Source organism: Rhinatrema bivittatum, chromosome 4 (genome assembly GCF_901001135.1).
Source record: "Rhinatrema bivittatum chromosome 4, aRhiBiv1.1, whole genome shotgun sequence".
Lineage (NCBI taxonomy): Eukaryota > Metazoa > Chordata > Amphibia > Gymnophiona > Rhinatrematidae > Rhinatrema > Rhinatrema bivittatum.
In genome coordinates, this window is record NC_042618.1 from 83,827,618 (window position 1) to 83,854,414 (window position 26,797).

At 44.9% G+C, this 26,797-nt stretch overlaps 1 protein-coding gene across 1 annotated transcript in view; it reads right to left on the reverse strand.

Annotated features, from left to right (window-relative positions):
- The window catches only part of EIF2B2 (eukaryotic translation initiation factor 2B subunit beta), a 77,777-nt gene that overhangs the window by 37,772 nt on the left and 13,208 nt on the right, over positions 1–26,797 (reverse strand). The window contains exons 2-5 of the mRNA XM_029598420.1: positions 3,750–3,870; positions 3,501–3,649; positions 3,077–3,240; positions 818–913 (exon numbers count right to left, since the gene is read on the reverse strand). Coding sequence (XP_029454280.1) covers positions 818–913; positions 3,077–3,240; positions 3,501–3,649; positions 3,750–3,870 — 530 coding nt within the window. The remainder of the gene's footprint in view (positions 1–817; positions 914–3,076; positions 3,241–3,500; positions 3,650–3,749; positions 3,871–26,797) is intronic.

A 26,797-nucleotide genomic window follows, 5' to 3' on the forward strand; every position in this document is an offset into this window, starting at 1 on the left:
GAGCAGTAGAGGCAGGCAAACGAACCCTGCTGTGCTGCTATCCGTGCACAAAAGGTGCCGAATTTGCTTGTCTCTTGCCTCAGATTGTTCACTTTTTTTTTTTTTTAATATAAATAAGGTAATACTTGCTTGATCTGATAGAGAACAACACAGGAGAAGGAAAAATCTCACAGGTAAAAAGAAATTGAGAGAAGGAAGGGAGCAGCAGGTTCAGCTGCCTGCATCTGCTAAAGACAGACAAATACTGAAGGGATGCAGGGTAGGCTCTGTCCTACGGTCTGGACTGATCCGGGTACGTACAGGGAACACAAGTTTGCTTACGTAGGATGAATTAGCCATGCAAACACACCCTCCTCTGTGGACAGCCATTCCTTAATGGTGAAGCTTAATTATGAAGCGTCACAGCACACAATTGCACAGGACCTGTCATGCATGTGCTCTGTAGTCTTGGGGAGCTCCACCTGGTGCGCTGTCGGATGACATCACCCAAACAGTGTGGCTAATTTATCCTGCTGGCTCTGGAAAACTTGCTTTTCCCAGGATTTTAAATCGACCAATGGACCAGATCTGGATGCTTCTCTCCCCTTTTTGATGATCTGAAATTTATCTGGCCCTTCTCTTTAGAAGTTTGGGGATGCCGGTCCTAGGGCAAACATTCAGTAAAAACAAACAAATACACACTGGACATTGGAAGCTCTTTAGAGATTCCAGACTGACTAAGCTGATGCATCTTTTTGTAATATACTAATGGGATCCATGGTGCCTGAGAAATATTCTTCACAAAGACAGCTCTGCAGCAAGCAGCCCTGCAACTAACCTTATTCACACGGGACATGACTGCGAAGATGGCCGCATCAGTGATAACTGTGGTTTCTATCCCCACTTTGGACAAACAGACTGCCATTTCATGACCCTGCAAAAAGAAGCCAAATGAATGCCAAAATCATAATTCCGGATTTACCAAGGCACTGTGTGTGAAGTCATGACATCATTTATTACTACAAATCCCCCTGCAGCCGCTGTCCCTGCACAGCTTCTCACGCTGGTGATTTTCAGAATGAGGTAGACGCATGTACCAGCTCCACGTGACTGCAACCAGGGTGATCTGTAACAAACCAGTTGTACTTTTGCTAGAAGACACTGCAGACCCTGGACTGCAGTGACACCACCTCTTGCAAAAAAAGCTTAGGCACTTTCTGCCTGCATCCTGACAGCCTTTTTAGTTTGGCTTTTGGTGCTTTTTTCAGGGGTCTTATGTTTTTTCAGGTATTCTTGTAGCATTTTTACTTTTGCCCCCTGCATTCTCTTCCTGTTAACAAGCAGAGCCATGATTGTGAACAGGTTCCCTGCAAACCCAACAGACAAGTGCTGTGAACTGGCTGTTTTTAAACTTGCACAAAGCACACATGAAACAGTAAATGTAGCAAAGGAAATGATTGAACATTTTAAAATGGTGGCTGAACTAATTTAATATAAAAAGCATTCAGATCAATACAGTGGCCCGACATGGGGTTGCGTCAGGAGGGACCCACAAGTGATTCTAGGATAAAGATGGAAATAACAGCAACGGAGGCAAATATTGATTGCATATTCAGGGAATAACCAGCAGGGGCAGCTGCAGGAATGTAAATTAATGTGCAAACTGAATACATTTGAGGCTAGGAGCCAAATTTATGAAGACACTGGCAATAGTAAATAAATAAATACATAAACTCCCAGTAACCGAGCCTCTTCACCCGGGTCACATAAAGCCAATAAATACAGACAACTGTTCATTACTTACTAAGGGGACACTAAGTGATTAAACAAAGGGGAGCAGTCGCAGTAAATGCTAATTAATGTACAAACTTTAAACATGGAGGTGCTGAATGATATTTAAAAAAAAAAGGCATTGACTGTAATACATGAAGCCTCAATATCTTAGCCTATTCAACCCAGGAACATGCAGCCAAAAAATACACTGCAAGAGAAGAGCTCAGTAACCCACAATCCAGTGGGAGCACAGAGAGGAGAGGATCGCCTTGCTGATGGCTGAAAAGGAGCGGTAAGTACTGCTAGTTTTGGGGAGAAGTAAACTATTGGGGCATATTCTTTAGTGTGTTTGTGTGTCTGTATTAAATAGATAGTCAGAAGGCAGGCAAAACAACCAGGATTTGTTTGTATTTGTATTAAATAGCTGATCAAAGGGCAGGCAAAAACCAGCAGGTTTGTGTGTTTGTCTCTCTCCCATCCACCCCTAGCTCATCCTTTAATTTATAGGTAGGTGACACTTTCACACTAAAAAAAAAAAAAAAGGCCTTTTAACTTAAATTCAGATATTCCCCATGCCTTATCAAGAGTTTCATCATTCCCTTGTAGGTCAGTACCAGATATATAGTGAATACACTAATACATTTAAAGGACGTTAATTAGACACATTCCCACTCCCATAGCAACCTAAAACTTAACTAGGAACTGAACAAATCTGAGATGAAGGCAGCAGTCCAGCAGCAAGAGGGGGGCTTCCCAGTCTTTTGCATCGAGTGTCACATGTATGATTTTTTACCCACCGGTGAGAAGTTGTACATGTGCATGAGATGCAAAGAGCTCCTGGCTCTCAGAGAACGAGTCCGATCTCTGGAGGCTAGAGTGGCAGACCTGGAGGAGCTGAGGCAGACAGAGAGATATATAGATGAGACCTTCAGGGACATAGTAGTCAAGTCCCAACTTCAGACTGGCAGCCCTGGTGCTGCCTTGGAGGAAGAAGGTCTCATGATGGGAGAGCATCAACCTGGTACAGCAGGAAAGGATCCTGTAGCAAGGGCCTGCTCTCCAGGTGATGCATTGTCATATGATTTATGATGTATTTTGTTGTTTTGTATTTTAGCTATGTAATCAGGTTTGTGGACTTAAATTGAAAAAATAAACAGGAACAAAGGGACCTTTGATAGGGAGGGAGGGAGGGAGAAGACCAGATTGAAGAAGATCTGCGACAGAACAGTTGATAGGAAAAAATAGGGAGACTGGGTAGACCAAGGGCTCCTTTCCTGCCACCATCGTTAAGGTTTCAATTTTTGCTCTATCACATGGGCCTCACCTGGCAAAAAGGAGCACACTCTGCTACAATGACGTGGAATTTGCGTCTGCGGGCTGCCTCCTCCAGGAATGCCCGAACAGTACGGGAACGACCAATGGTCATAATCACCTCATTCGAGTGGATATGTTCCAAGGCCTGCATCGCAATATTATCCAGTGTTCCTTCTGCAAGATCAGGAAGAATCACATCAGCTCAATCAGTCGTGGGGATGGGACCTCTTACCCAGCTCAGTCAGCAGTGAGTGAGGGAGATGCCACCTCTATCCTGGCTCAATGAGCTGCAGGTGAGGGGCATTACATCTCTTACCCAGCGAGGGGCCTGATGGGATGGCACATCTTACCCAGCTCAGTCAGCAGCAGGCGAATTAGATGCCATCTGTAACCTGGCTCAATGAGCTGCAGGTGAGGGGCATTACATCTCTTACCCAGCTCTGTCAGCAATTCATTGATAGCTTCCATCACATTCCCTTTCAAAGGAGCAAAGTGTTTATTAAAGTCTTCGCTGAGCCCTCCAGCTGTGAGCAGTTTATGCAGTGACTCCTGCTGGTCATTCTCCTCACTGCACCCACAAAGCCTGCAGAGACACAGATCATGGTTACAGCAGGAGATGTGGAACACGGACCAACAAAGGAGGCTTAAGCCTAATCACACAAGAGTACACAAAATCAGCTGACCTGCTATACTCCTCCCGGATGATTTTCAGCACTCGGCGCACCATGTTTCCCACCGTGGTCTCTGATGGCTGCGCGGATGTCATCCTGCGACCCTCCTTCCGAATAATCTCCATCAGCTCCTCTGAAACACGGTAATAAGCAAGAGGGAAAAATGCAGAACACAGTCTTAGCAAAGCCTCCATATCCCAGGGACTCTCTTCCTCCTCCCCTCTCATCTTTCAGGAGCAAACATAAAAACCTGTTTTACCTTGCAACCTTTTTATGTATTTTTTTGCCTTATGGACTCATGTTTTCTTCTGAATCTTTTGCGTGAGGCATTTTCTTAAAACTTTACTTTCCTGTTAATTTCTTTGGATGTGAAAAAAACAAAGCAAGACCGGAGCCTTGGAAAGAGATTTTCCCTGTACGTATCCGGATCAGTCCAGACTCCTGGGTTTTGCCCCCCCTTCCAGCAGATGGAGACAGAGATGTTTTTAAAACAAACTCCGCCTTACCTTGGATGGTGCCACCTACAGTCCGGCAGTATTCTTCTGTCTCCAGCAGATGGTGGGGGTGCAAAGCCTACAGTCTGCTTTGTGGAAATAGTTTGGCTTAGGAAAGTTAGTCAGAGTTAGGGGAATTTTGTTTCTCTCTCTGTTAGTGGCTCTCTTTATTCTGATAACTGAAAAAAAAAAAGGAGGAAAACTGAAACTTCGGGTCTTCTACGTTAGGACAGCCTCCCAGGGGGTAGGTAGGCCCTGCAAGGGCCATCCCCGGCTGGTTGAGGCAGCTGCAAGCCAGGGTTGAGGACTCTCACATTTCTCTGAGGCAGCTAGGGTGCGATACCGGGGAGCCCAGCTCACTCCACCCTGAGGATCAGCACCGTGGACCTCAGCCAGGGCAAGGTTTGACAAAAATAAATAAATAAATAAATAAATACAATTTATCTTCTTTTCGCTTTCAGCAGCGGGCAGGCTCTCTCTCCCCTCCGGGGTAATTTCGCCGTATTTCGAAGCCAGGGGGGGGGGGGGGGGTGTCGTTTTTGAGCCGCTGGTTTCTCTTCTCTCTCCCAATGCCATGGGCTGCCTCGTGCCGCGCTCGTCTCTCGCGGGAGGGGCTGTGTTCTGCATGCTTGCGGAGGGGGGCGGTGGGGAAGGTTCCTCCAGCACTTCAAAATCTAGCAATCTGGCAAAGGCAAGGTCTGCCCGCTCTTCAACGACCATGGCTGATCCAGTGCAGGCTGGAATTGATCCGTTTTCACTTAGCACAGGAACGGAGGCCATCTTGCAGTCCTTCAGGGCTGCAACTCAGGCTGACAGTGAAGTTTTTCCGCTGGCAGGAGGCCATTGCAGCCTGATTCCCCTGCTACGGAGGAGGATTCTGAGGGGGTCTCGGACTCAGACTCCTCTTCTTCCTTCTTGTCAGAGTTTGCCTTACTGCTGCATAAGGCTTTTAGGGCACGGAAATCACACAAGAGGCGCACAACGGATAAAGTATTCGCTGGGGGGGTGGGAATCTCGTGCCAGGAAGCACGCTCACCCTCGAGGCGAGAGGGGTCCATCTCAGCCTAAGCGCTCGCTCCGTCCCGGTCTTCCTCAGCCGGATTCGGATACTTCGGGTCAGGATACCAATCCTGGGGACCCAGATCCGCAGCCTTCTTCTCCGCTGGGGGTGGATGCGGATCTCGAATTGCAGCCGCAGGGACCGATAAGAGACTTGCAGGCGGCGGAGGGTGATGATCCCAAGGTGGTTCGCCTTTTTCGCAAGGTTGAGCTTGCTCCTCTTATCCGGCTATACTGATGGAGCTGGGCATTGAGAGTCCTCTTGAAGAGGTTAAGTTAGGTAAAATGGATCCTGTTTTGTTGGGCCTGCGAGGGCCGGCAACCGCTTTTCCCTTTCATTTTTCAGCTACAGATTTACTCTTCCGGGAATGGGATACACTGGAACTGGGGTTGAAAGTGGGAAAGGCCATGGATAAGTTCTGCCAGAGGATGCCTTAGAGATGCTGCGGGTGCCCAAGGTTGACACAGCGGTTTCTGCGGTTACCAAGAAGACCACGATTCCTGTTACGGGGGTCACTGCACTTAAGGACCTACAGGACCAGAAATTGGGGATATAGCTTAAAAGAATTTTTGAAGTCTCCGCTCTGGGAGTCAGGGCGGCTATGTGCAGCAATTTTGCCATGAGAGCAAGACTCCGTTGGGTACAGCAGTTGCAGGCCAATGCCAGGTTTCGCAGGAGGAGGCCACTCAAGCAAGTCGGTTACAATCCTCCGTGGCCTACTGTGCTGATGCCTTTCATGACTTGTTAAGGACGTCGGCAAGATCCATGGTGTTGGCAGTAGCGGCTCGATGACTGTTGTGGTTATGACATTGGTCAGCGGATGTGTCCTCCAAAGCACAGCTGGGTTCTATGCCATTTAAAGGAAAATTGCTCTTTGGCAAGGTATTGGAGGATATGATTCAGTCTTTGGGTGAAAACAAGATCCATAAGTTGCCAGAGAACAGGCCTCGGTCTCGGGGGTCCTTCTCCACTAGAGCCAGATTTCGCGGAAATCGTCGATATCGTCCAACCAGAAGCTACTTCTTCATTTCGGCCAGCACAACCAAAGCAGCAGGCCTGGTCCCCGCCCTTTCATGGCCGCAGATTCGGACGAGGAGGAGCGTCTCAATCCGCTCTGTGGTCCAAATCCTCTCAATGAAGGGGCGCCGGTCCATTCCATACCAGCAGTGGGGGGCAGACTGTTCCTATATTTCGAGGAATGGGCCAAGATCACAACGGATCAATGGGTACTCACTGTGATAAAACAAGGCTACACGTTAGATTTTGCATGGCGACCTTGGGACCAGTTTCTGGTCTCCCCTTGCAAATATGCGACCAAACGCTGGGCGGTTCAGGATACCTTGCAGCGTCTGCTACAGCTCGAAGCAATCATTCCCGTACCAGCAGAGGCCAGGCAGACGGGTCGATACTCCATTTACTTCATAGTTCCAAAAAAGGAAGGAACGTTCAAGCCCATTCTGGATCTCAAGTCGGTCAACAGGTGCCTTCGGGTTCCACGGTTTTGAATGAAAACCCTTCGCTCGGTCATCGCCTCAGTCAGGACGGGGGAGTTCCTGGCATCCCTAGATCTCACAGAGGTGTATCTGCACAATTGGCATAAGACCAGATCACCAGAGGTTCCTTCGTTTCGCAATCCTGGATCAGCACTTTCAGTTCCAAGCTCTTCCCTTCGGTCTCGCTACAGCACCTCGGACGTTCACCAAAGTGATGGTTGTGGTAGCAGCGCAGCTTCGGCGAGAAGGACTTTTGGTGCATCCCTATCTGGATGACTGGTTGATTCGGGCGAAGTCGGCCGACCTTGCACAGAGAGCAATTCACAGGGTTCTCCAGCTACTGCAGTCTTTGGGCTGGGTGATCAACTTCTCCAAGAGCAGACTCGTGCCTCGCAGACCCTGGAATATTTGGGGGCATTATTCGACATGCAGCAAGGCAGGGTATTTCTCTCTGCAGACCGCATTGTCAAGCTGCAAACCCAAGTCCGGGGATTTTTACTCAAGAGTCCTCCCACAGTTCGAGATTACTTGCAGGTGCTCGGCTCGATGGCTTCCACCTTGGACCTGGTGCTTTGGGCATTTGATCATTTGCGGCCCTTACAGTCTGCATTGCTCTCCCGTTGGAACCCAGTCTCTGAGCTCTTTCACCTTCCTCTCCCACTCCCGGTGGTGGCTAGTCGTGGACAATCTCTCTTGGGGAGTTCCCCTGGAAGTTCCAGACTGGATCGTACTTACAACGGATGCCAGCCTCTCTGGTTGGGGAGCAGTTTGCAGAGGAAAGTCGGTGAGGGATGCTGGTCGCCCGAGGAGTCCCGATGGTCGATCAACCGGCTGGAGACTCGGGCAGTACGGTTAGATCTTCAGGCATTTTGCCCTCTCATCCAAGGAAGGGCAGTCAGAGTTCGGTCACATATATCAATCGCCAGGGAGGAACCAAAAGTCGACCGGTGGCGATAGAGGCTCATCAGCTAATCATCTGGGTGGAGCAGCATCTGGTCAGCCTCGCAGCGTCCCTCATAGCCGGCATAGACAACGTACAGGCAGATTTTCTCAGCCAACACCACCTCAATCCCGGGGAGTGGGAGCTGTCCAACGCGGCTTTTCGGATTATCTGCAGGACATGGGGCCAGCCCAGCATGGATCTCATGGCGACTTTTCGGAATGCTAAGGCCCCGCAGTTCTACGGACGACGCAGAGAGACGGGGGCCGAAGGAGTGGATGGACTCATGCTTTCCTGGTCCACAGGGATCCTGGATCTACGTTTTTCCACCATGGCCGCTGATGGGAAAGGTGCTTCGGCGTATAGCGCTCCATCCTACGGAGGTGATTTTGGTAGCTCCAGAATGGTCAAGACGTCCTTGGTTTGCGATCTCCTCAACCTGGCGTGTGAGAGACCTCTGCGGTTTCCCCACCTTCCCGATCTGTTGCATCAGGGCCCTGTCTGTTTGGAGAAGTGGAGCGCTTTTGTCTCGCGGCATGGCTTTTGAAAGGCGTCGCTTGAGTCGTAAAGGTTATTCTCCGGCTGTGATCACAACGCTTCTGAATTCGAAAGATGTCTGCCAACCTGGCGTATGTTCGAGTCTGGAGGATTTTTGAATCGTGGTGTCTCAAGCGGGACATCGTTCCCACCAGGGCGTCAGTGTCCGATGTCCTCTGTTTTCTTTAGGCTGTGCTCGCTAAGGACTTGTCATGTAGCTCCCTGGGGGTTCAAGTCACGGCACTTGGCTGTTTACATGGTACCATTCATGGTGTGGCTCTGGCAGCCCATCCGGATGTGGTTTGTTTTCTAGGGGGCACCAGGCATTTGCGACCTCCAGAGCGACCTGCTTGTCCGTCTTGGAATTTGAACTTGGTGCTCAAAGCTCTAGTTTCAGCTCCCTTTGAGCCTCTGAAAAGGATAATCTTGAAGGACCTTACTTTGAAAGTTATCTTTCTGGTTGCCATTACGTTGGCTCGTAGAGTCTCAGAGCTCCAAGCTCTTTCTTGTCGGGAGCCATTTTTGCGGATTTCGGATTCGGGGGTTTCATTACGAATGGTGCCTTCCTTTCTACCGAAGGTGGTTTCGGCTTTTCATGTTAACCAAGCTGTGGAGCTGCCGGCTTTCTCAGGCATTGATCGGTCGGATCAGTTGTCTGGTGATTTACGTAGGCTGGACGTTCACAGAGCCTTATTATGGTATTTGGAGGTCACCAATGAGTTTCGGATGATGGATCATTTCTTTGTCCTGTGGAGTGGTCCCAAGTGCGGTAAGATGGCCTCTAAGACTACCATCGCTCGCTGGTTTAAGGAGGCCATTAACTCGGCCTATTTACTGCGTGGTAAACCTCTTCCTCTGGCCCTTAGGGCTCACTCTACTCGTTCTCAGGCGGCTTCCTGGGCGGAATGTCACTTGGTGTCGCCACAGAAGATTTGTCGGGCAGCTACGTGGAAGTCTATTCATACCTTTGCGTGGCATTACCGGGTGGACGTGCATGCGCAGGGGTCCGCGGAATTTGGAGCAGGTGTGCTGCGAGTGGATCTCTCCAGATCCCACCCCAAGTAGGTAGCTCTGGTACATTCCAGGAGTTTGGACTGATCTGGGTACGTACATAGAAAGGAAAATTAGTTCTTACCTGATCATTTTCGTTTCTGTAGTACCACTGATCAGTCCAGAGTCCCGCCTGTGTGATACATGACTGTTTGGGAGAGTCCGCTCGTTCCTTATTTCTTCTATTGTCATTTTTTGCAGAAAACTCTATCCGGTTTGAGCTTCACTTTGCTTCCGGGTGTCCACAGGTTCCGGTCCTTGTGGGGTTTGGTGACCAGAGTTATTTGGGGTCTAGTTATGAAGTTGTTGTACATAGTTATCATAGTTCTGAAGTATACTGCTTTGACATTAAGTAATACTGCCATACTGTAGGTGGCACTATCCTAGGTAAGGCGAGTTTGTTTTAAAAACATCTCTGTCTCCATCTGCTAGAAGGGGGGCAAAACCCAGGAGTCTGGACTGATCCGTGGTACTACAGGAACGAAAATTATCAGGTAACAACTAAATTTTCCTTTAATCAATTGGATATAATCAACCCGACTCTGGCCAAAGTTTCGCCTTTTATGGTTGCATCAGGGGCTCTGAAAATACATAAGAAATTGCCATGCTGGGTCAAACCAAGGGTCCATCAAGCCCAGCATCCTGTTTCCAACAGAGGCCAAATCAGGCCACAAGAACCTGGTAATTTCCCAAACACTAAGAAGATCCCATGCTACTGATGCAATTAATAGCCGTGGCTATTCCCTAAGTAAACTTGATTAATAGAAGTTAATGGACTTCTCCTCCAAGAACTTATCCAAACCTTTTTTGAACCCAGCTACACTAACTGCACTAACCACATCCTCTGGCAACAAATTCCAGAGCTTTATTGTGCGTTGAGTAAAAAAGAATTTTCTCCGATTAGTCTTAAATGTGCTACTTGCTAACTTCATGGACCTAGTCCTATTATTCGAAAGTGTAAATAACAGAGTCACATCTACTCGTTCAAGACCTCTCATGATCTTAAAGACCTCTATCATATCCCCCCTCAGCTGTCTCTTCTCCAAGCTGAACAGCCCTAACCTCTTCAGCCTTTCCTCATAGGGGAGCTGTTCCATCCCTTTTATCATTTTGGTTGCCTTCTCTGTATTTTCTCCATCGCAACAATATCTTTTTTGAGATGCAGCGACCAGAATTGTACACAGTATTCAAGGTGCGGTCTCACCATGGAGCAATACAGAGGCATTATGACGTTTTCGGTTCTAGTAACCATTCCCTTCCTAATAATTCCTAACATTCTGTTTGCTTTTTTGACTGCTGCAGCACACTGAGCCGACGATTTTAAAGTATTATCCACTATGATGCCTAGATCTTTTTCCTGGGTGGTAGCTCCTAATATGGAACCTAACATCATGTAACTACAGCAAGGGTTATTTTTCCCTATGTGCAACACCTTGCACTTGTCCAAATTAAATTTCATCTATTTGGATGCCTAATCTTCCAGTCTTGCAAGGTCCTCCTGTAATGTATCATCCGCAAATTTGATAACATCACTCATCGTATTCCTTTCCAGATCATTTATAAATATATTGAAATGCACCGGTCCAAGTACAGATCCCTGAGGCACTCCACTGTTTACCCTTTTCCACTGAGAAATTGACCATTTAATCCTACTCTCTGCTTCCTGTCTTTTAACCAGTTTGTAATCCACGAAAGAACATCGCCTTAATATTATGGCTCTACGTTATCATTATAATGCTGAATATAATATATAACATGAATTACTTTGGAGAAGCTTACTATGGTTTGTTTTTTGACTATTGCACAGCCACTGGAGTAAATAATTTAAACATTGCCGCCTGGATGGGAGGATTAATTAAAAAATCCTGAACCCACATAGAGCATCATAAACAAACTTCAATAGATTCCTGACAGTAGACATATAAACGATTAAGCCACCTTTTTCTAAACTCTGTTGCCATGATAAAATGGCAAAGTTTAAAATTAAATACTTCGTTTCCACATAGTAATGTATTTTTGTAAATATAAGTAGGTTCTCTAAGTTACTCGCTATAAAAATAAAAGTGGTTGCAATATTCCTTCTAACAAAAAGCATCTGCGATAGTCCAGGTATTCAATAACAAAAATATTTTTTCTGAAGAAATAGCCCGGGTTTAAAACATAGTTCGTTCCCAAATGTTTACCTTTTTTAATTTTTGCTTTTTAAATGTTCTTTTAGTTTCATTTTATTTTTAGTGTTATTTTTACATGACTGTGTTAATCCAGTCAACCAACTATAGTTTTCTCAGTGTATTATTTTTAAATGCTTTCTGTTTCCAATTTTATCTTTTTATATTATTTTTAAGAAAAAGTCTGTTTTAAATTCTAAATTTTTTTAGGAACTATTTTATTTATATTCCTGTGAGGGAGTCGGTTGGACCATGTTAATTTCTTTTCCTTTCCTTCTGCTCCAACAGTCCCATTATCCAGCTTTTGGAGACAGAGCTCTTGTTTGACATCACTAGTATGTGGGTCAGGCACAGAACCAGTAGAGTGACTGTACTGCTGCCAATACTAAATTATAATTTCCAAGACATTCTCAAAATATAATCGAGGAAGAGCGCTCGATGTTATCTACCTGGATTTCAGCAAAGCTTTTGATATGGTCCCGCACAGGAGGCTTGTGAATAAAATGAGAAGCTTAGGAGCGAGTGCCAAGGTGGTGGCCTGGATTGCAAACTGGTTGATGGACAGAAGACAATGTGTGATGGTAAATGGAACTTACTCTGAAGAGAGAGCGGTGTTAAATGGAGTGCCACAAGGATCAGTGTTGGGACCAGACCAGTTCGATATCTTTGTGAGCGACACTGTGGATGGGATAGAAGGTAAGGTTTGTCTTTTTGCGGATGACACTAAGATCTGCAACAGAGTGGACATGCCGGAAGGAGTGGAGAGAATGAGACGGGATTTAAGGAAGCTGGAAGAGTGGTCGAAGATATGGCAGCTGAGATTCAATGCCAAGAAGGGCAGAGTCATGCATATGGGGAGTGGAAATCCAAAAGAACTGTATTTGATGGGGGGGGGGGGGTTGAAGGGCTGATGTGCACAGAGCAGGAGAGAGACCTTGGGGTGATAGTGTCTAACAATCTGAAGTCGGCGAAACAATGTGACAAGGCGATAGCTAAAGCCAGAAGAATGCTGGGCTGCATAGAGAGAGGAATATCGAGTAAGAAAAGGGAAGTGATGATCCCCTTGTACAGGTCCTTGGTGAGGCCTCACCTGGAGTACTGTGTTCAGTTCTGGAGCCCGTATCTCCAAAGGGGCAGAGACAGGATGGAGGCGGTCCAGAGAAGGGCGACCAAAAAGGTGGATGGTCTTCATAAAATGACTTGACTTATGAGGAGAGATTGAAGAACCTAAATATGTATACCCTGGAGGAGAGGAGGAGCAGGGGTGATATGAATAACAACCTGGCTATTTCAACAAGCATATGCATAATTAATAACAGATCCTTTTGTTTTTATCTTCCATGATCTCCATTTTGATAGCCATTTTAATATAGTTTGATGTGTTTTATAAAAAAATTTGTGCATTTTTACCGTTTCTCTTAACAAAACTTTATATTTCATTATATTATTTTGAATTGTATGTTTTATATTTTTTTATTGTAAACCGATGTGATGTCTTCCACGAACTTCGGTATATAAAAACAAATAAATAAAATAAATAAATGATACAGACTTTCAGATACTTGAAAGGTTTTAATGATCCATGGTCAGCAACAAACCTTTACCACTGGAAAAAAAAAATCTGTAGAACTAGGGGGTCACGATTTGAATCTCCAGGGAGGAAAACTCAGAACCAACGTCAGGAAGTATTTCTTCACGGAGAGGGTGGTGGATGCCTGGAATGCCCTTCCGGAGGAAGTGGTGAAGATTCCCCAATGTCTATCTCTGAAGTGAAGCAGATGATCAAATTGCTCAAAGCCAACAAATCACCAGGTCTTGATGGCTTATCCAGTGCATATTACTGCACACTCTCCACCACCCTATCTGAGCCATTAGCCACATTTTTCAAACACCTCTGGGAAGAGGGAGCTATCCACCCTCATTCTAATATAGCAGGGATAACTATCTTAGCCAAGCCGGACAGGACCCTTCCCTATGCAGCTCGTATAGAGCCTACAAATTTTAGCCAGAATTTTAGCCCTGCAGTTGAATAGATTTTTTCCACATCTTGTTCATCCTGACCAGGTTGGGTTTTTCCACACCGTATGGTAGCTGATAACGTACGCAAAATAGTCAATTTAGTCTGGTGGGCAAAGAGGGCTGGCATTCCTCTGGTCCTCCTTTCAATTGACGCGGAGAAGGCCTTCGACTTAGTACACTGTAATTTTTTTTAGGACTGCAAACAAAAATGGCCAATTTGGAGAGCTCTTTTTACAATGGCTACAGCAACTATATCACTATCCTAGGGCTAAAATAAAAGTAAATGGGGGATATAGCCAGGAATTTTGTATAGGTCGAGGAACTAGGCAGGGGTGCCCTCTTTCCCCCCTTCTATTTGCTCTATTTTTAGAGCCCCTGGCTGCAAAAATACGGTTCTCGATGAGCATTAAGGGGATCCAGATTGGAGACTTAGCTTTTAAAATCTCATTATTCGCTGACAACATCCTGCTTACCTTGTCTGACCCAGCTACATCTTTAGAAGATGTTGTCTCTGAAATAATTCTGTTTAGCAAAGTCTCCGGCTTTAAAGTAAATACTGAGAAATCAGAAATCCTCAATGGTCAATTTACCACCTGCAGAGATCACTTATCTGAAAGAACATTTTCTATTTCCATGGGCGAAGTCAGCAATCAAATACCTAGGAGTCTATTTGAGCCCAAATGTCTCTGATCTTTTTGCTCTCAAATATATTCCCCTATTGCGGGCCATAGAAAAAGATTTAGAGAAGTGGACCAGAAGCTCTTTTACATGGCTGAACTGCATAGCGATTTTTAAAATTAACATTCTACTCCGTTTTTATGTATTTACTCACAATGCTACCTATTTTCCTTAAATCTTCCCTCCTGAGACGCTGGCAGAAAAAGATCTTTGAGTTCATCTGGTGTCTGCGTCCTCCTCGGGTTGCTGAAAGCCCAGAGTGGCTTAGTGGTCTCCACTAAGCCACTCTGGGCTTATTCATTTACTATATATCCTCAATTACAGGCCGTGCTATACATTAATTGCAAAGGAAGAGAAACAATGGGTGATACTTGAACAGAGAATCATAGGCGATATGCCACTCAGCGCTATATTTTGGCAACCACGGAATACTTGGAGATTTGTACACTGTATCCTGTGGACCACCAATACCACACTGAAATTGGGCCACTTGGAAATCAAAACTTGTTGGCGATTACCCATATCATTATCAATCTCACATTTTTCACATCTTTCTCAGCAGGCTATCAGACCTCTGTTTTCGGTACTTTGAAATCTGCTGGGATTGTAAATTCTGGTCACCTGTTTAGGCAAGGAGACTTCCTCTCATCACATTTGCTATTGCAATACTACCCTATAGGGAATGTAAACTATCTAGCTTATGCCCAATTGCATTGGGCCAATTTACTTTTACGAATATCCTTAAATGGGAATAAGATTTGGGGCTACCTCTAGATTCTAAAGGTTCAGGGAGCTATATTTAGAAATGCTAATAAATGCTTTATCTCCACCCTCCTACAAGAAAATTGTTTTAAACTATACAAGCATTATGGTCTATCAATCGAGTTTTGTCAGACAGGTACAGTAACAGTAGACTCAGCAACTGTTTGCTTGAGCAGAAACACATTTGACGGCACTCGCAGCATCCCATGTAGCTGGGGTGGACAATGTGCAAGCGGACACTCTCAGCTGGCAGCAGTTGAACCTGAGAAAATTGCAATTAGCTCCATTGCTTCTGGCAATAATTCCGGCCAGGTGGGGCTCTCATGGCAACAAGGAGGAATGCTAAGGCGAGTAGTCGAGAGTGCAGTTCGGAAGGCATCGAGTTGGTTCTTCTGTGGCCAGTGAGAGTTCTGTTATATACTAGTGGCACCAGAGGGGCCACGTTGACACTGGTTTGCAGACTTAGTAAATCTCTGTCGGCAGTCCTCTTAAGTTAGGTCATCTTCAAGGGCTGATCCAGTAGGGTCCAATCTTTTCAGATTGGACAGATCATTTTTTGTCTCGTGGCCTGTCCTTTGATAGGTGGTGGTTGCAATTGAAGGGATACTGAAGCAGTTATTACTATCTTACTGCATGCCAGATGACCGTTTACTTCCTGGGCTCATGGCAGGGTATGGAAGACATTTGAGGTCTGTATGTTGAAGAAGGGCTTGACCTGACACAGGTGTCGATCCTCAAAATTGGGCCTGTCTGCAGAAAGTGCTTGTGAAGGGATTGGCATATAACTCTTCGTATTCAGGTAGCAGTCTTTGGCTGTTTTTCTAGGCATGATGCATGGAGTTTCTTTGGCGGTCCATCTGGATCTGGTTTTCTGATGGGTACTAAGTGTTTATGACCTCCATTTAGTTGGGTGTACCCCTCTTGGAACCTCAAATTGGTGCTTAAGACTTTTTGGAGTTCACCTTTTGAGCTGTTATGGGGGATGTCCCTGAAGGATATTTCTCTGAATGTGATGTTTCTAGTGGCTATCTGTTTGGCCAGGCAAAATTCGGAACGTAAGAACATATCATTAAAATCATCCATTGTACCTGAAGATTGGAGGGTGGCTAATGTAACCCCAATATTTAAAAAGGGCTCCAGGGTGATCCAGGAAACTACAGACCGGTTAGCCTGACTTCAGTGCCAGGAAAAATAGTGGAAAGTGTTCTAAATATCAAAATCACAGAACACATAGAAAGACATGGTTTAATGGAACAAAGTCAGCATGGCTTTACCCAGGGCAAGTCTTGCCTCACAAATTTGCTTCACTTTTTTTGAAGGAGTTAATAAACATGTAGATAAAGGCGTACAGGTAGATGTAGTATATTTGGATTTTCAGAAGGCATTTGACAAAGTTCCTCATGAGAGGCTTCTAGGAAAAGTAAAAAGTCATAAAAAGGTGGGATAGGTGGCAATGTCCTTTCGTGGATCACAAACTGGCTAAAAGACAGGAAACAGAGAGTAGGATTAAATGGACAATTTTCTCAGTGGAAGGGAGTGGACAGTGAAGTGCCTCATGGAGCTGTATTGGGTCCCGTGCTTTTCAATATATATATAAATGATCTGGAAAGAAATAAGACAAGTGAGGTAATCAAATTTGCAGATGATACAAAATTGTCCAGAGTAGTTAAATCACAAGCAGATTGTGATAAATTGCAGGAAGACCTTCTGAGACTGGAAAATTGGGCATCCAAATGGCCGATGAAATTTAATGTGGATAAGCGCAATGTGATGCATATAGGGAAAAATAACCCATGCTATAGTTACGCAATGTTAGGTTCCATATTAGGTGCTACAACCCAAGAAAGAGATCTAGGCGTCATAGTTGATAACACATTGAAATCATCGGTTCAGTGTGCTGCAGCAGTCAAGAAAGCAAACAGAATGTTGGGAATTATTAGAAAGGGAATGGTGAATAAAACAGAAAATGTCATAATGCCTCTGTATCAAAAGATATAGTTGCGATGGAGAAGGTACAAGAGAAGGGCAACCAAAATGATAAGGGGAATGGAACAGCTCCCCTATAAGGAAAGACTAAAGAGGTTAGGACTTTTCAGCTTGGAGAAGAGACGACTGAGGGAGGATATGATAGAGGTGTTTAAAATCATGAGAGGTCTAGAACGGGTAAATGTGAATCGGTTATTTACTCTTTCAGATAATAGAAAGACTAGGGGGCACTCCATGAAGTTAGCATGGGGCACATTTAAAACTAATCGGAGAAAGTTCTTTTTTACTCAACGCACAATTAAACTCTGGAATTAGTTGCCAGAGGATGTGGTTAGTGCAGTTAGTATAGCTGGGTTTAAAAAAGGATTGGATAAGTTCTTGGAGGAGAAGTCCATTACCTGCTATTAAGTTCACTTAGAGAATAGCCACTGCCATTAGCAATGGTAACATGGAATAGACTTAGTTTTTGGGTACTTGCCAGGTTCTTATGACCTGGTTTGGCCACTGTTGGAAACAGGATGCTGGGCTTGATGGACCCTTGGTCTGACCCAGTATGGCATGTTATGCTCTTATCTCAGCTATGTGTATCATAGAGAAGACTGAAAAGTCTAGTCATTCTTGGTTAAATTTCAGGTGTTTCAACCCCTGCTGTGGACATAAGGGCTCTACCTTTATTCCCCTGCTCACGTAGAGGAGGAAGTTAGGTTAGCTTTTGAATTTGTCTACATCTTGGCTTGGGTACAGGTCAATACTGAGGGACTGCAGGTGGCACACTGGGTTATGTAGCAGTGTCAGAAAAGTTTTTGCCTCTGACTCCATCTGCTGGTAGGGATACAAAGCCCATTTGTCTAGACCAGAGCTTTCCAAAGTGTGTGTCGCGACACTTTAGTGTGTCGCCTGCAGTGTGCCGGTGTGTCGCGCAAGCCCGGTGCACGTGACACACCGGCAAGTGGGAGCCAATGCAGCCGCCGGTGGACCTCATCCCACTGGCGGCTGAGTAGTAAAGTATCGCTGTGCTGTGTGCCGCGGACACACAGCAGGAAGATCGGCATGGCCGTGGTGGAGCTTACGTCACCACGGCCCGGAGAAAAATGTCACGCTTTTGCTCCTCCTCCTTCCTGCCCACGCGGCCCTGGAAGAAAAAATGTTGCCGGAGCCGCACGGGCAGAAAAGAGGAAGAGCAGGTGCTCCGCCTCCTTTCTGCCCGCGCGGCCCCGGAAGAATATTGTTGCCGGAGCCGCACGGGCAGAAAAGAGGAAGAGCAGGTGCTCCGCCTCCTTCCTGCCCGCGCGGCCCCGGAAGAAAAATGTTGCCGGAGCCGTACGGGCAGGAAGGAGGTGGAGCATCAGCCACGTGCAGAAGAGGAGCAGCGTTGTTGCAGCGGGCGAGAAGAGGAGGAGGCCCGGTAGCAGGGTCTCCACCGCAGATCAGCCCGAGAAGATCAGAGTCGCCGCGATCGGCCCGAGAAGATCAGGGCCGCTGCAGAGCCCATCCTGCAGCGACCCATGAAGAGGAGGCCCAGAGGTAAGAGAGAGGCTGAGGGCCTGATGAGTTGTGTGCATGTATGAGGTGAGTTGAGAGATTGGGTGCCTGTATGAGGTGAGTTGAGAGATTGGGTGTGGGAGTGAGGACCTGAATGTTTGCAGAGACAGCATGTGAGAGCCTGTGTGTGTGAGAAAGACAGCATGTGACAGTGAGAGCCTGTGCTTGAGCAAGACAGCATGTGGGAGTGAGAGCCTGTGCTTGAGCAAGACAGCATGTGGGAGTGAGAGAGAGCCTGGGTGTGTGAGAGTCAGACAGCATGTGCAAGAGAGAGACTGTATGAATGATTGTATGAGAGAGAGCATGTGAGAGCCTGTGTGTGTGTGAGAGAGAGAAAGCATGTGAGAATGAGAACCTGACTGAATGTATGAGGGAAGAAGATAGATGGAGAGAAAAGAAATAGAAAAAAAGACAATATGAAAGGAATTGGCAAAAAAATAAGAAAGGGGAGGTGGAACAAAAAAAGCCTGTGACCAACCAATTAGAAAACTAAGATCAGACAGCAAAGGTAAAAAAAAAAGAAATAAATTACTTTTTACTGATTGGCACATGTAATCTTTGGGAATGTGCAAGAGTAGCACTTTCTCCATGCGGATCTCACAATGTACGAGATCAACATGGAGGAAGTGGAAGCCCACGGGGTCTGCACAGAGGAGGCAGCAGAATGGGCTTCAGTGCCAATAGCAGCAATCAGCGCCTCCCAAATAGCCATGTGGCAGCAGTGACAGTGGCAGCAGAGGAATGAGAGAGGCTCCGAGGTTGCTGGCAAAAGAAAGAGAGGGGGTCTGCCTTTCGTGTGTGCATGTGTATGAATGGGAGTCTGCCTGAGGGTATGCATGGGTGCCTGTCTGAGGGTGTGTCAGTGCATGAGAATGTATGGGTGTCTTCCTGGGGTTTGTATGTGTGAGAATAGATGCCGGCGTGTGTGTGTGTGTGTGTGAGAATGAATGTGTGCATGCCTGCGGGATGGTGAGGGAGTGGTGTGAAAATGAATGGGAGCCTGCCTGGGGGTCAGTTTCAGTGTGTGAGAATGATTGGGAACTTGCCTGGGTGTGTGTGTGTATGTGAAAATCCAGGGGAGTAAGAGTTTGTGTGTGGAGGGGGGGGAGAGTGTCTTAGAGCTTGAGAGCGAGAGGTTATGGTGGGTATAAGAGCATGAATGTGTATGTATGTGACAGTGTATGTGTGAGAGAGAATGGACATGTGAGTCTGTGTGAGAGAGGATAACCTCCTAATCCTGGACAATATCAGGGTGACTGGAAATCAAGAGCTCCCACGTATGGACAGCAGGGGCTTTTTAAAATCCTTATTAGTTTTAATTATTGGGTGTTATTTGATATATGTGCTGTTTTGAAATATTTTATTGGTGTTTGGGAAATTGTAAAAAATGTATATGATTTTAATTAATAGAAATTCTATTTATCAGTACTTTTAAAATATTCTTTTATTAGTATGGTTTTACTATTATAACTGATGCTTTATGTTTTTTGATTTTATTTGTTTTATGAGGAATGGTGGTTCTGTTTTTCCATTGTTAATACACAGAGTCTGGCTTCTTGGGGGTTTCCATTTCAGTTTTTCTTTAATTTGTGCTCCTTTATTTTGTATTCTGTATTTGGTGAGGGTCTGTCTCTGCTCTGTGTGTGTGACCATGAGAGATTCTGCTAGCACAGGGATCTATAGCAATCAGGTTTGTTTTGTTTCCTCAGTAGGTGGTGTATTGGTATTCTAGGACCCAGTGTAATATTTACCCTTGCTTTTTCACAGGTAGGGTTATTGTTGTTTGAGTCCTTGGTGTTATTACTGTTATGTTACGATGGGATTGCAGTACAGATTTTGAGTGTCTTTTTTGCAGGGTTTTGTGTTAGTTCACAATGTGCCTGGCAGTGGAAGGTGTTTGTGCTGCTGTTACTGTGAGGTGACACCAGCATTTGAAAATATCTTTTAGTATGATGAGCTGTAAGGGAAACATCCAAGCTCCATTGTTTGGGGGAATTCAGTGGATGCACAGAGTTACAGAACTGGAGGTGCAGGATTTATATTGACATTCTGTCCCTTCCTATAAATTCCAGTCTTCACTCTCATAGCCATACAGAATTAGTAGAATTAGTTGAATGAGTCTATCAAATAATTATATAGTGTGAAACTGGCCAGCTTTTTAAAATTATGCAGAAGACCCTTTGGACTTATTTATTAACACCAAATATTCAAAAGCTGTGCTCATCCCATCAAGCTCATATATCTCATTAAAGAGGTAAACTGAATAACACAATAACTTTGTTTTATTATTGTTACTCATAAATTAGAACAATAACATTAATCTTGGAATATTATATATTTTTAATATAAATGAAAGGTTTTCACAAGATAGGTTGTGTCGTGAAACATTTTATTATGTATATATTTAAGAAAACATACGTAAATTGTCGAAATACATTTCGTTCGTTTAACCTTTAACCTCCGGTTTGCTAGTAGACTAATTACTGTGTCCCGAAATTATGTTTGTCTAAAAAGTGTGTCACCAACATGAAAAGTTTGGAAAGCTCTGGTCTAGACTGATCTGTGGTACTCCAGGAAGTCACTCTGAAATAGATTAAATATCTGCTTTTCCCCCATTCCTCCGGAGGCACAATCACCATCCTCTCCAGATGCTGTAAACGCTTCTAGCGTGGTGTGCACAGCGTCTCTCTTTACTCGCGACATGCAAGGGGGAACGCAGGAGTCTTCAGACCAGACTAGCAAAATCTTAGGTGAAGCTGCCTCTTATTATGTCCAGTACCCATAGGTCCAAAGACCTTGGTCCACTCCTCTAATAAAGGGCCAATCTCCCTCCAACCCCCCTCTTTTTTTTTTAAAGATTGGACCAGCCTCCCTTCATTGTGTGGCCTTGCTGTCTCCAGCTCCTAAACCGGAGTTAGCCCAGGTGGAATTGCATAGACTCCAAAAGGACTGCTGCTGACCTGACCATAAGAACATAACATGCCATACTGGGTCAGACCAGGTTTGGATAAGTTCTTGGAGGAGAAGTCCATTAATGGCTATTAATCAAGTTTACTTAAGGAATAGCCACTGCTATTAATTGCATCAGTAGCATGGGATCTTCTTAGTGTTTGGGTAATTGCCAGGTTCTTGTGGCCTGTATTGGCGTCTGTTGGAAACAGGATGCTGGGCTTGATCAAGTCTTTGTCTGACTCAGTATGGCACGTTATGTTCTTATAACCAAATGCATGTGATCCTGGCTGGTGGAGCAGAAGGAAAAGGAATAGATTTTATATAATTATTCTGCAAAGATCAACTTTGCACAGAAACACATAGAAATGCTGGTAGAAAAGGACCATTCATCCAGTCTGCCCAGCAAGCTTAAGGTAATAACTGCCACTCTCCCAAGTTTCTCTGGTGCTCTGTACAGTTATTCTCAAGTCTTATGATACCCATAAAAATTTCAGCTAGCAACATTTTTTACTGGGTGATGAGCTTTCTTGAAAATTCTGAAATGTTGCTTGAATGTGCTTTTCTTATGGACTTGGCCATAGAAGCAGTCCTGTGCTTTTTCCCTTATGTCTGCATATCAGTACCTAGACCATAGAAGTTGGGCCCTCTTGGTTGTTGTCTGTATCCTATGCCCCTTTTCCCCTGCTATTGAAGCAGGGAGCAATGCTGCAGTTCCATTAGAAACATCAAGGCATATTGGTTAAGGATAGTGATCTCCATGCCTTCTGTTAACCTCTGCACCAGTAAGTTACCTCCCTGTATGCATTTCTTCAGTTCTGTCATCTAGCTTTAGAGATATAGTGTTTATCCCATGCCTCTTTGAATACTTTTTTTTTGTGATTTAATATTTATTAAAGTCAATGCATAACCAGCAGCTACACAATGAGTAACAATAACCGTCAATACAATGCTATATATCTGAACGAGAGCGTGACAAACACAAATAAAGATGTATGACTATGCAACAGCAATGCGTAGTTTGTCCTTTGTTTTCCTCCCTCCTAACTTCTCCCTTCCCCGCCGGTCTCTCAGACATAGAAATATCAATAACTAATATAGAAAAGAATTACATAAAAATACAGACTCCCAGACCTACATTAACAAAAGCCCTGTGTTTCCTGCCAGCTTATAAATGCGCCCCCCCCCCCAATATGTCCTATGAAACAGAGGCAGGCAATCATGAATTATAGCCATTAATTTATTCATAGTGAACAAAGCGGTGAGCCTAAATTGGACCGGATGGTATACACCCCAGAGTTCTGAAGGAACTAAATAATGAAATTTCAGACCTATTAGTAAAAATTTGTAACTTATCATTAAAATCATCCATTGTACCTGAAGACTGGAGGATAGCAAATGTAACCCCAATATTTAAAAAGGGCTCCAGGGGCGATCCGGGAAACTACAGACCGGTTAGCCTGACTTCAGTGCCAGGAAAAATAGTGGAAAGTGTTCTAAACATCAAAATCACAGAACATATAGAAAGACATGGTTTAATGGAACAAAGTCAGCATGGCTTTACCCAAGGCAAGTCTTGCCTCACAAATCTGCTTCACTTTTTTGAAGGAGTTAATAAACATGTGGATAAAGGTGAACCGGTAGATATAGTATACTTGGATTTTCAGAAGGCATTTGACAAAGTTCCTCATGAGAGGCTTCTAGGAAAAGTAAAAAGTCAAGGGATAGGTAGCGATGTCATTTTGTGGATTACAAACTGGCTAAAAGACAGGAAACAGAGTGTAGGATTAAATGGGCAATTTTCTCAGTGGAAGGGAGTGGACAGTGGAGTGCCTCAGGGATCCGTATTGGGACCCTTACTGTTCAATATATTTATAAATGATCTGGAAATAAATACGACGAGTGAGATAATCAAATTTGCAGATGACACAAAATTGTTCAGAGTAGTTAAATCACAAGCAGATTGTGATAAATTGCAGGAAGACCTTGTGAGACTGGAAAATTGGGCATCCAAATGGCAGATGAAATTTAATGTGGATAAGTGCAAGGTGATGCATATAGGGAAAAATAACCCATGCTATAATTACACAATGTTGGGTTCCATATTAGGTGCTACAACCCAAGAAAGAGATCTAGGTGTCATAGTGGATAACACATTGAAATCGTCGGTTCAGTGTGCTGCGGCAGTCAAAAAAGCAAACAGAATGTTGGGAATTATTAGAAAAGGAATGATGAATAAAACGGAAAATGTCATAATGCCTCTATATCGCTCCATGGTGAGACCGCACCTTGAATACTGTGTACAATTCTGGTCGCCGCATCTCAAAAAAGATACAATTGCGATGGAGAAGGTACAGAGAAGGGCTACCAAAATGATAAGGGGAATGGAACAACTCCCCTATGAGGAAAGACTAAAGAGGTTAGGACTTTTCAGCTTGGAGAAGAGACGACTGAGGGGGGATATGATAGAGGTGTTTAAAATCATGAGAGGTCTAGAACGGGTAGATGTGAATCGGTTATTTACTCTTTCGGATAGTAGAAAGACTAGGGGACACTCCATGAAGTTAGCATGGGGCACATTTAAAACTAATCGGAGAAAGTTCTTTTTTACTCAATGCACAATTAAACTCTGGAATTTGTTGCCAGAGAATGTGGTTCGTGCAGTTAGTATAGCTGTGTTTAAAAAAGGATTGGATAAGTTCTTGGAGGAGAAGTCCATTACCTGCTATTAAGTTCACTTAGTTTTTGGGTACTTGCCAGGTTCTTATGGCCTGGATTGGCCACTGTTGGAAACAGGATGCTGGGCTTGATGGACCCTTGGTCTGACCCAGTATGGCATTTTCTTATGTTCTTATGTTCTTAGATTTGAGGGGAGTTCCCGGTTTACACCACCAAGCAGCCAATTCACATCTTGCTGCCACAATTGTAAACTGAATCAAATCGGCAACACCGATCTGGAAGCACACAGATCTATAAAAAGTAGGAATAATCCTGGATTATGTTCAAGCTTACATCCCGTCATCTGAAAGTTGGCATCCATGACCATTCGCCAATAGTCAACCACTTTAGGGCATTCCTACCAGATGTGAAAGAAATGACCTAGGTCCCAGCATTCCCACCAGCACCTGTCGGATGCCCCAAAAACATTTTATTATTTAATTTTATTTATTTATACTTTAATATACCGACGTTCAAGACCACAGTCTTATCAAGCCAGTTTACATCTAACTTAACCAGAGGAAATTACAAATAACGAGAAGAGTAAAACAAGATATCCTGGCCGGGCTGAGATATCCTGACCGGGCTGAGATATCAATGGCATAATTTATACTCATTCTCAAAAACTCTGAAGGAGAGCAAACTCCTGCCCATCATTGGACAGCACAGGTCCCAGTCAAAGTTCCAGCATCACCCTTTCCCAATCTAGGACATGTTTGGGTTTTGCAACTGCCTCACCTAACAATAATGCATACATTTTAGAGATGGTCTTAGATACCACAGATATTTTTGAACAAAACTCTTCAAAACATGATTTAGGTCTCCACAGAACTGTCAGAACTCGTTGAGAATGAACAAAGGAGGACAGCTGCAAAAATAGAAATCGGTTGCACTCTGTCAATGGGTATTTCTGAGAGACTGCTTCAAAAGAGTAAACAGAGCTCCCATCCCAGACTTGGCCCAATCTAACAATCTCCACCCGGTGCCAAAAAAGAATAGCTGATTTCTTCGAACCAGGGGGAAACAAGCTATTAAGAAGAACGAGAAAACTGTGACTAGTCCCCCACTAATTTATTCCTATACTTCCCCCAAATAGAACATGTGAGCTGTGTGAAGGGAGAAGCCCTTTGCAAGAGTGTAGATGTGCTGCCATAGGACTATACCAAAATGTTCCAAGCAATGCAATCCCACTAAGTCCTGCTCCATCGTAACCCACAATTTGCATTGGGACAGAGAATACCACTCAAACATAACACGCAACTGGGAGGCGGCATCATAAACGGCAAGATTAGGGTCTCCCAAGCCTCCTGATCCTAGGTGGCCTTCACCTCCATATGAAGTGGAAGAGTTTCTGCTGCCAACTGTTAAGGAGTCAGGGTGGGATAGCAGAATCTTGCATCTTTATGGCATGAATCCTTCCCAGCCAAGAAAGTTGTAATTGCTCCCATTTATCCAGGTCAGTAAGAATACTCTTCCACAAAGGGTCATAATTGAAGGCATACAAATTCCCAAAATTGCATTTAATCTCACACCTAAGTATTTAACACTGCCGAAAGGAAAATTAGTTCTTGCCTGTTAATTTTCGTTCCTGTAGTACGACGGATCAGTCCAGACCATTGGTTGAGCCTTCTGTCCAGCAGATGGAGACTGACCAAAACTGAAAGGGTATCCTATATCAGGACACAGCCTACCCTGCAGCCCTTCAGTATAACATTTGTCAAAGCAGAAAACAACAAACGTAAGTAGGATCAAGCAAGTAACCAAAAAGCTCAATTGAGCAAGGGCGTCTGGACTGATCCGTGGTACTACAGGAAAGAAAATTAACAGGCAAGAACTAATTTTCCTTTCCCTGTAAGTACCCGGATCAGTCCAGACCATGGGATGTACCAAAGCTTCCCTAAACCGGGTGGGACCGAGACAGTCCCGCTCGAAGCACTTGCAGCCCAAAGGAACCCAAAACTGGAGCTTGCACATCCAGACGGTAGTGTCGAGCAAAAGTATGCAGGGACGTCCATGTGGCGGCCCTGCAAATCTCTTGCGGAGAAACAGATTGGCTCTCCGCCCAGGGAGTAGCTTGAGAACGCAACGAATGAGCCTTTAAGCCCTCAGGAACCGCCCGACCTTGGCAAAGATAGGCCAAAGAAATCACCTCATTCAACCACCGCGCAATAGTAGTCTTAGAAGCCAGTTTGTCCCGATTGGGACCACTCCAGAAGACAAAAAGATGATCAGAGACCCGAAAGTCATTGGTGACTTGGAGATACCCGAGTAGAACTAGTCTGACATCAAGTCTACGAAGATCGCCCCCAGCAGTACCCGCAATCTCCTCTGGAGAGAATGCTGGAAGCTCCACCAACTGGTTGACATGGAAAGTGGAGACAACCTTCGGCAAGAAAGAAGGCACCGTCTTAAGAGTAACTCCTGAATCGGAAAAACAAAAAAGGTTCCCAACAGGACAATGCTTGAATCTCGGAAACACGCCGAGCGGAAGAAATAGAGACTAGAATGACTGCCTTGAGCGTGAGGTCCTTTACCGTAGCCCAACAGAGAGGCTCGAATGGGACCCCACAGAGAGCCCAGAGGACGAGATTAAGACTCCACGATGGGCAAGTAGAGCGAGCGGGCGGTCGCAGGTGCTTGACTCCCTTCAAGAACCGAACCACG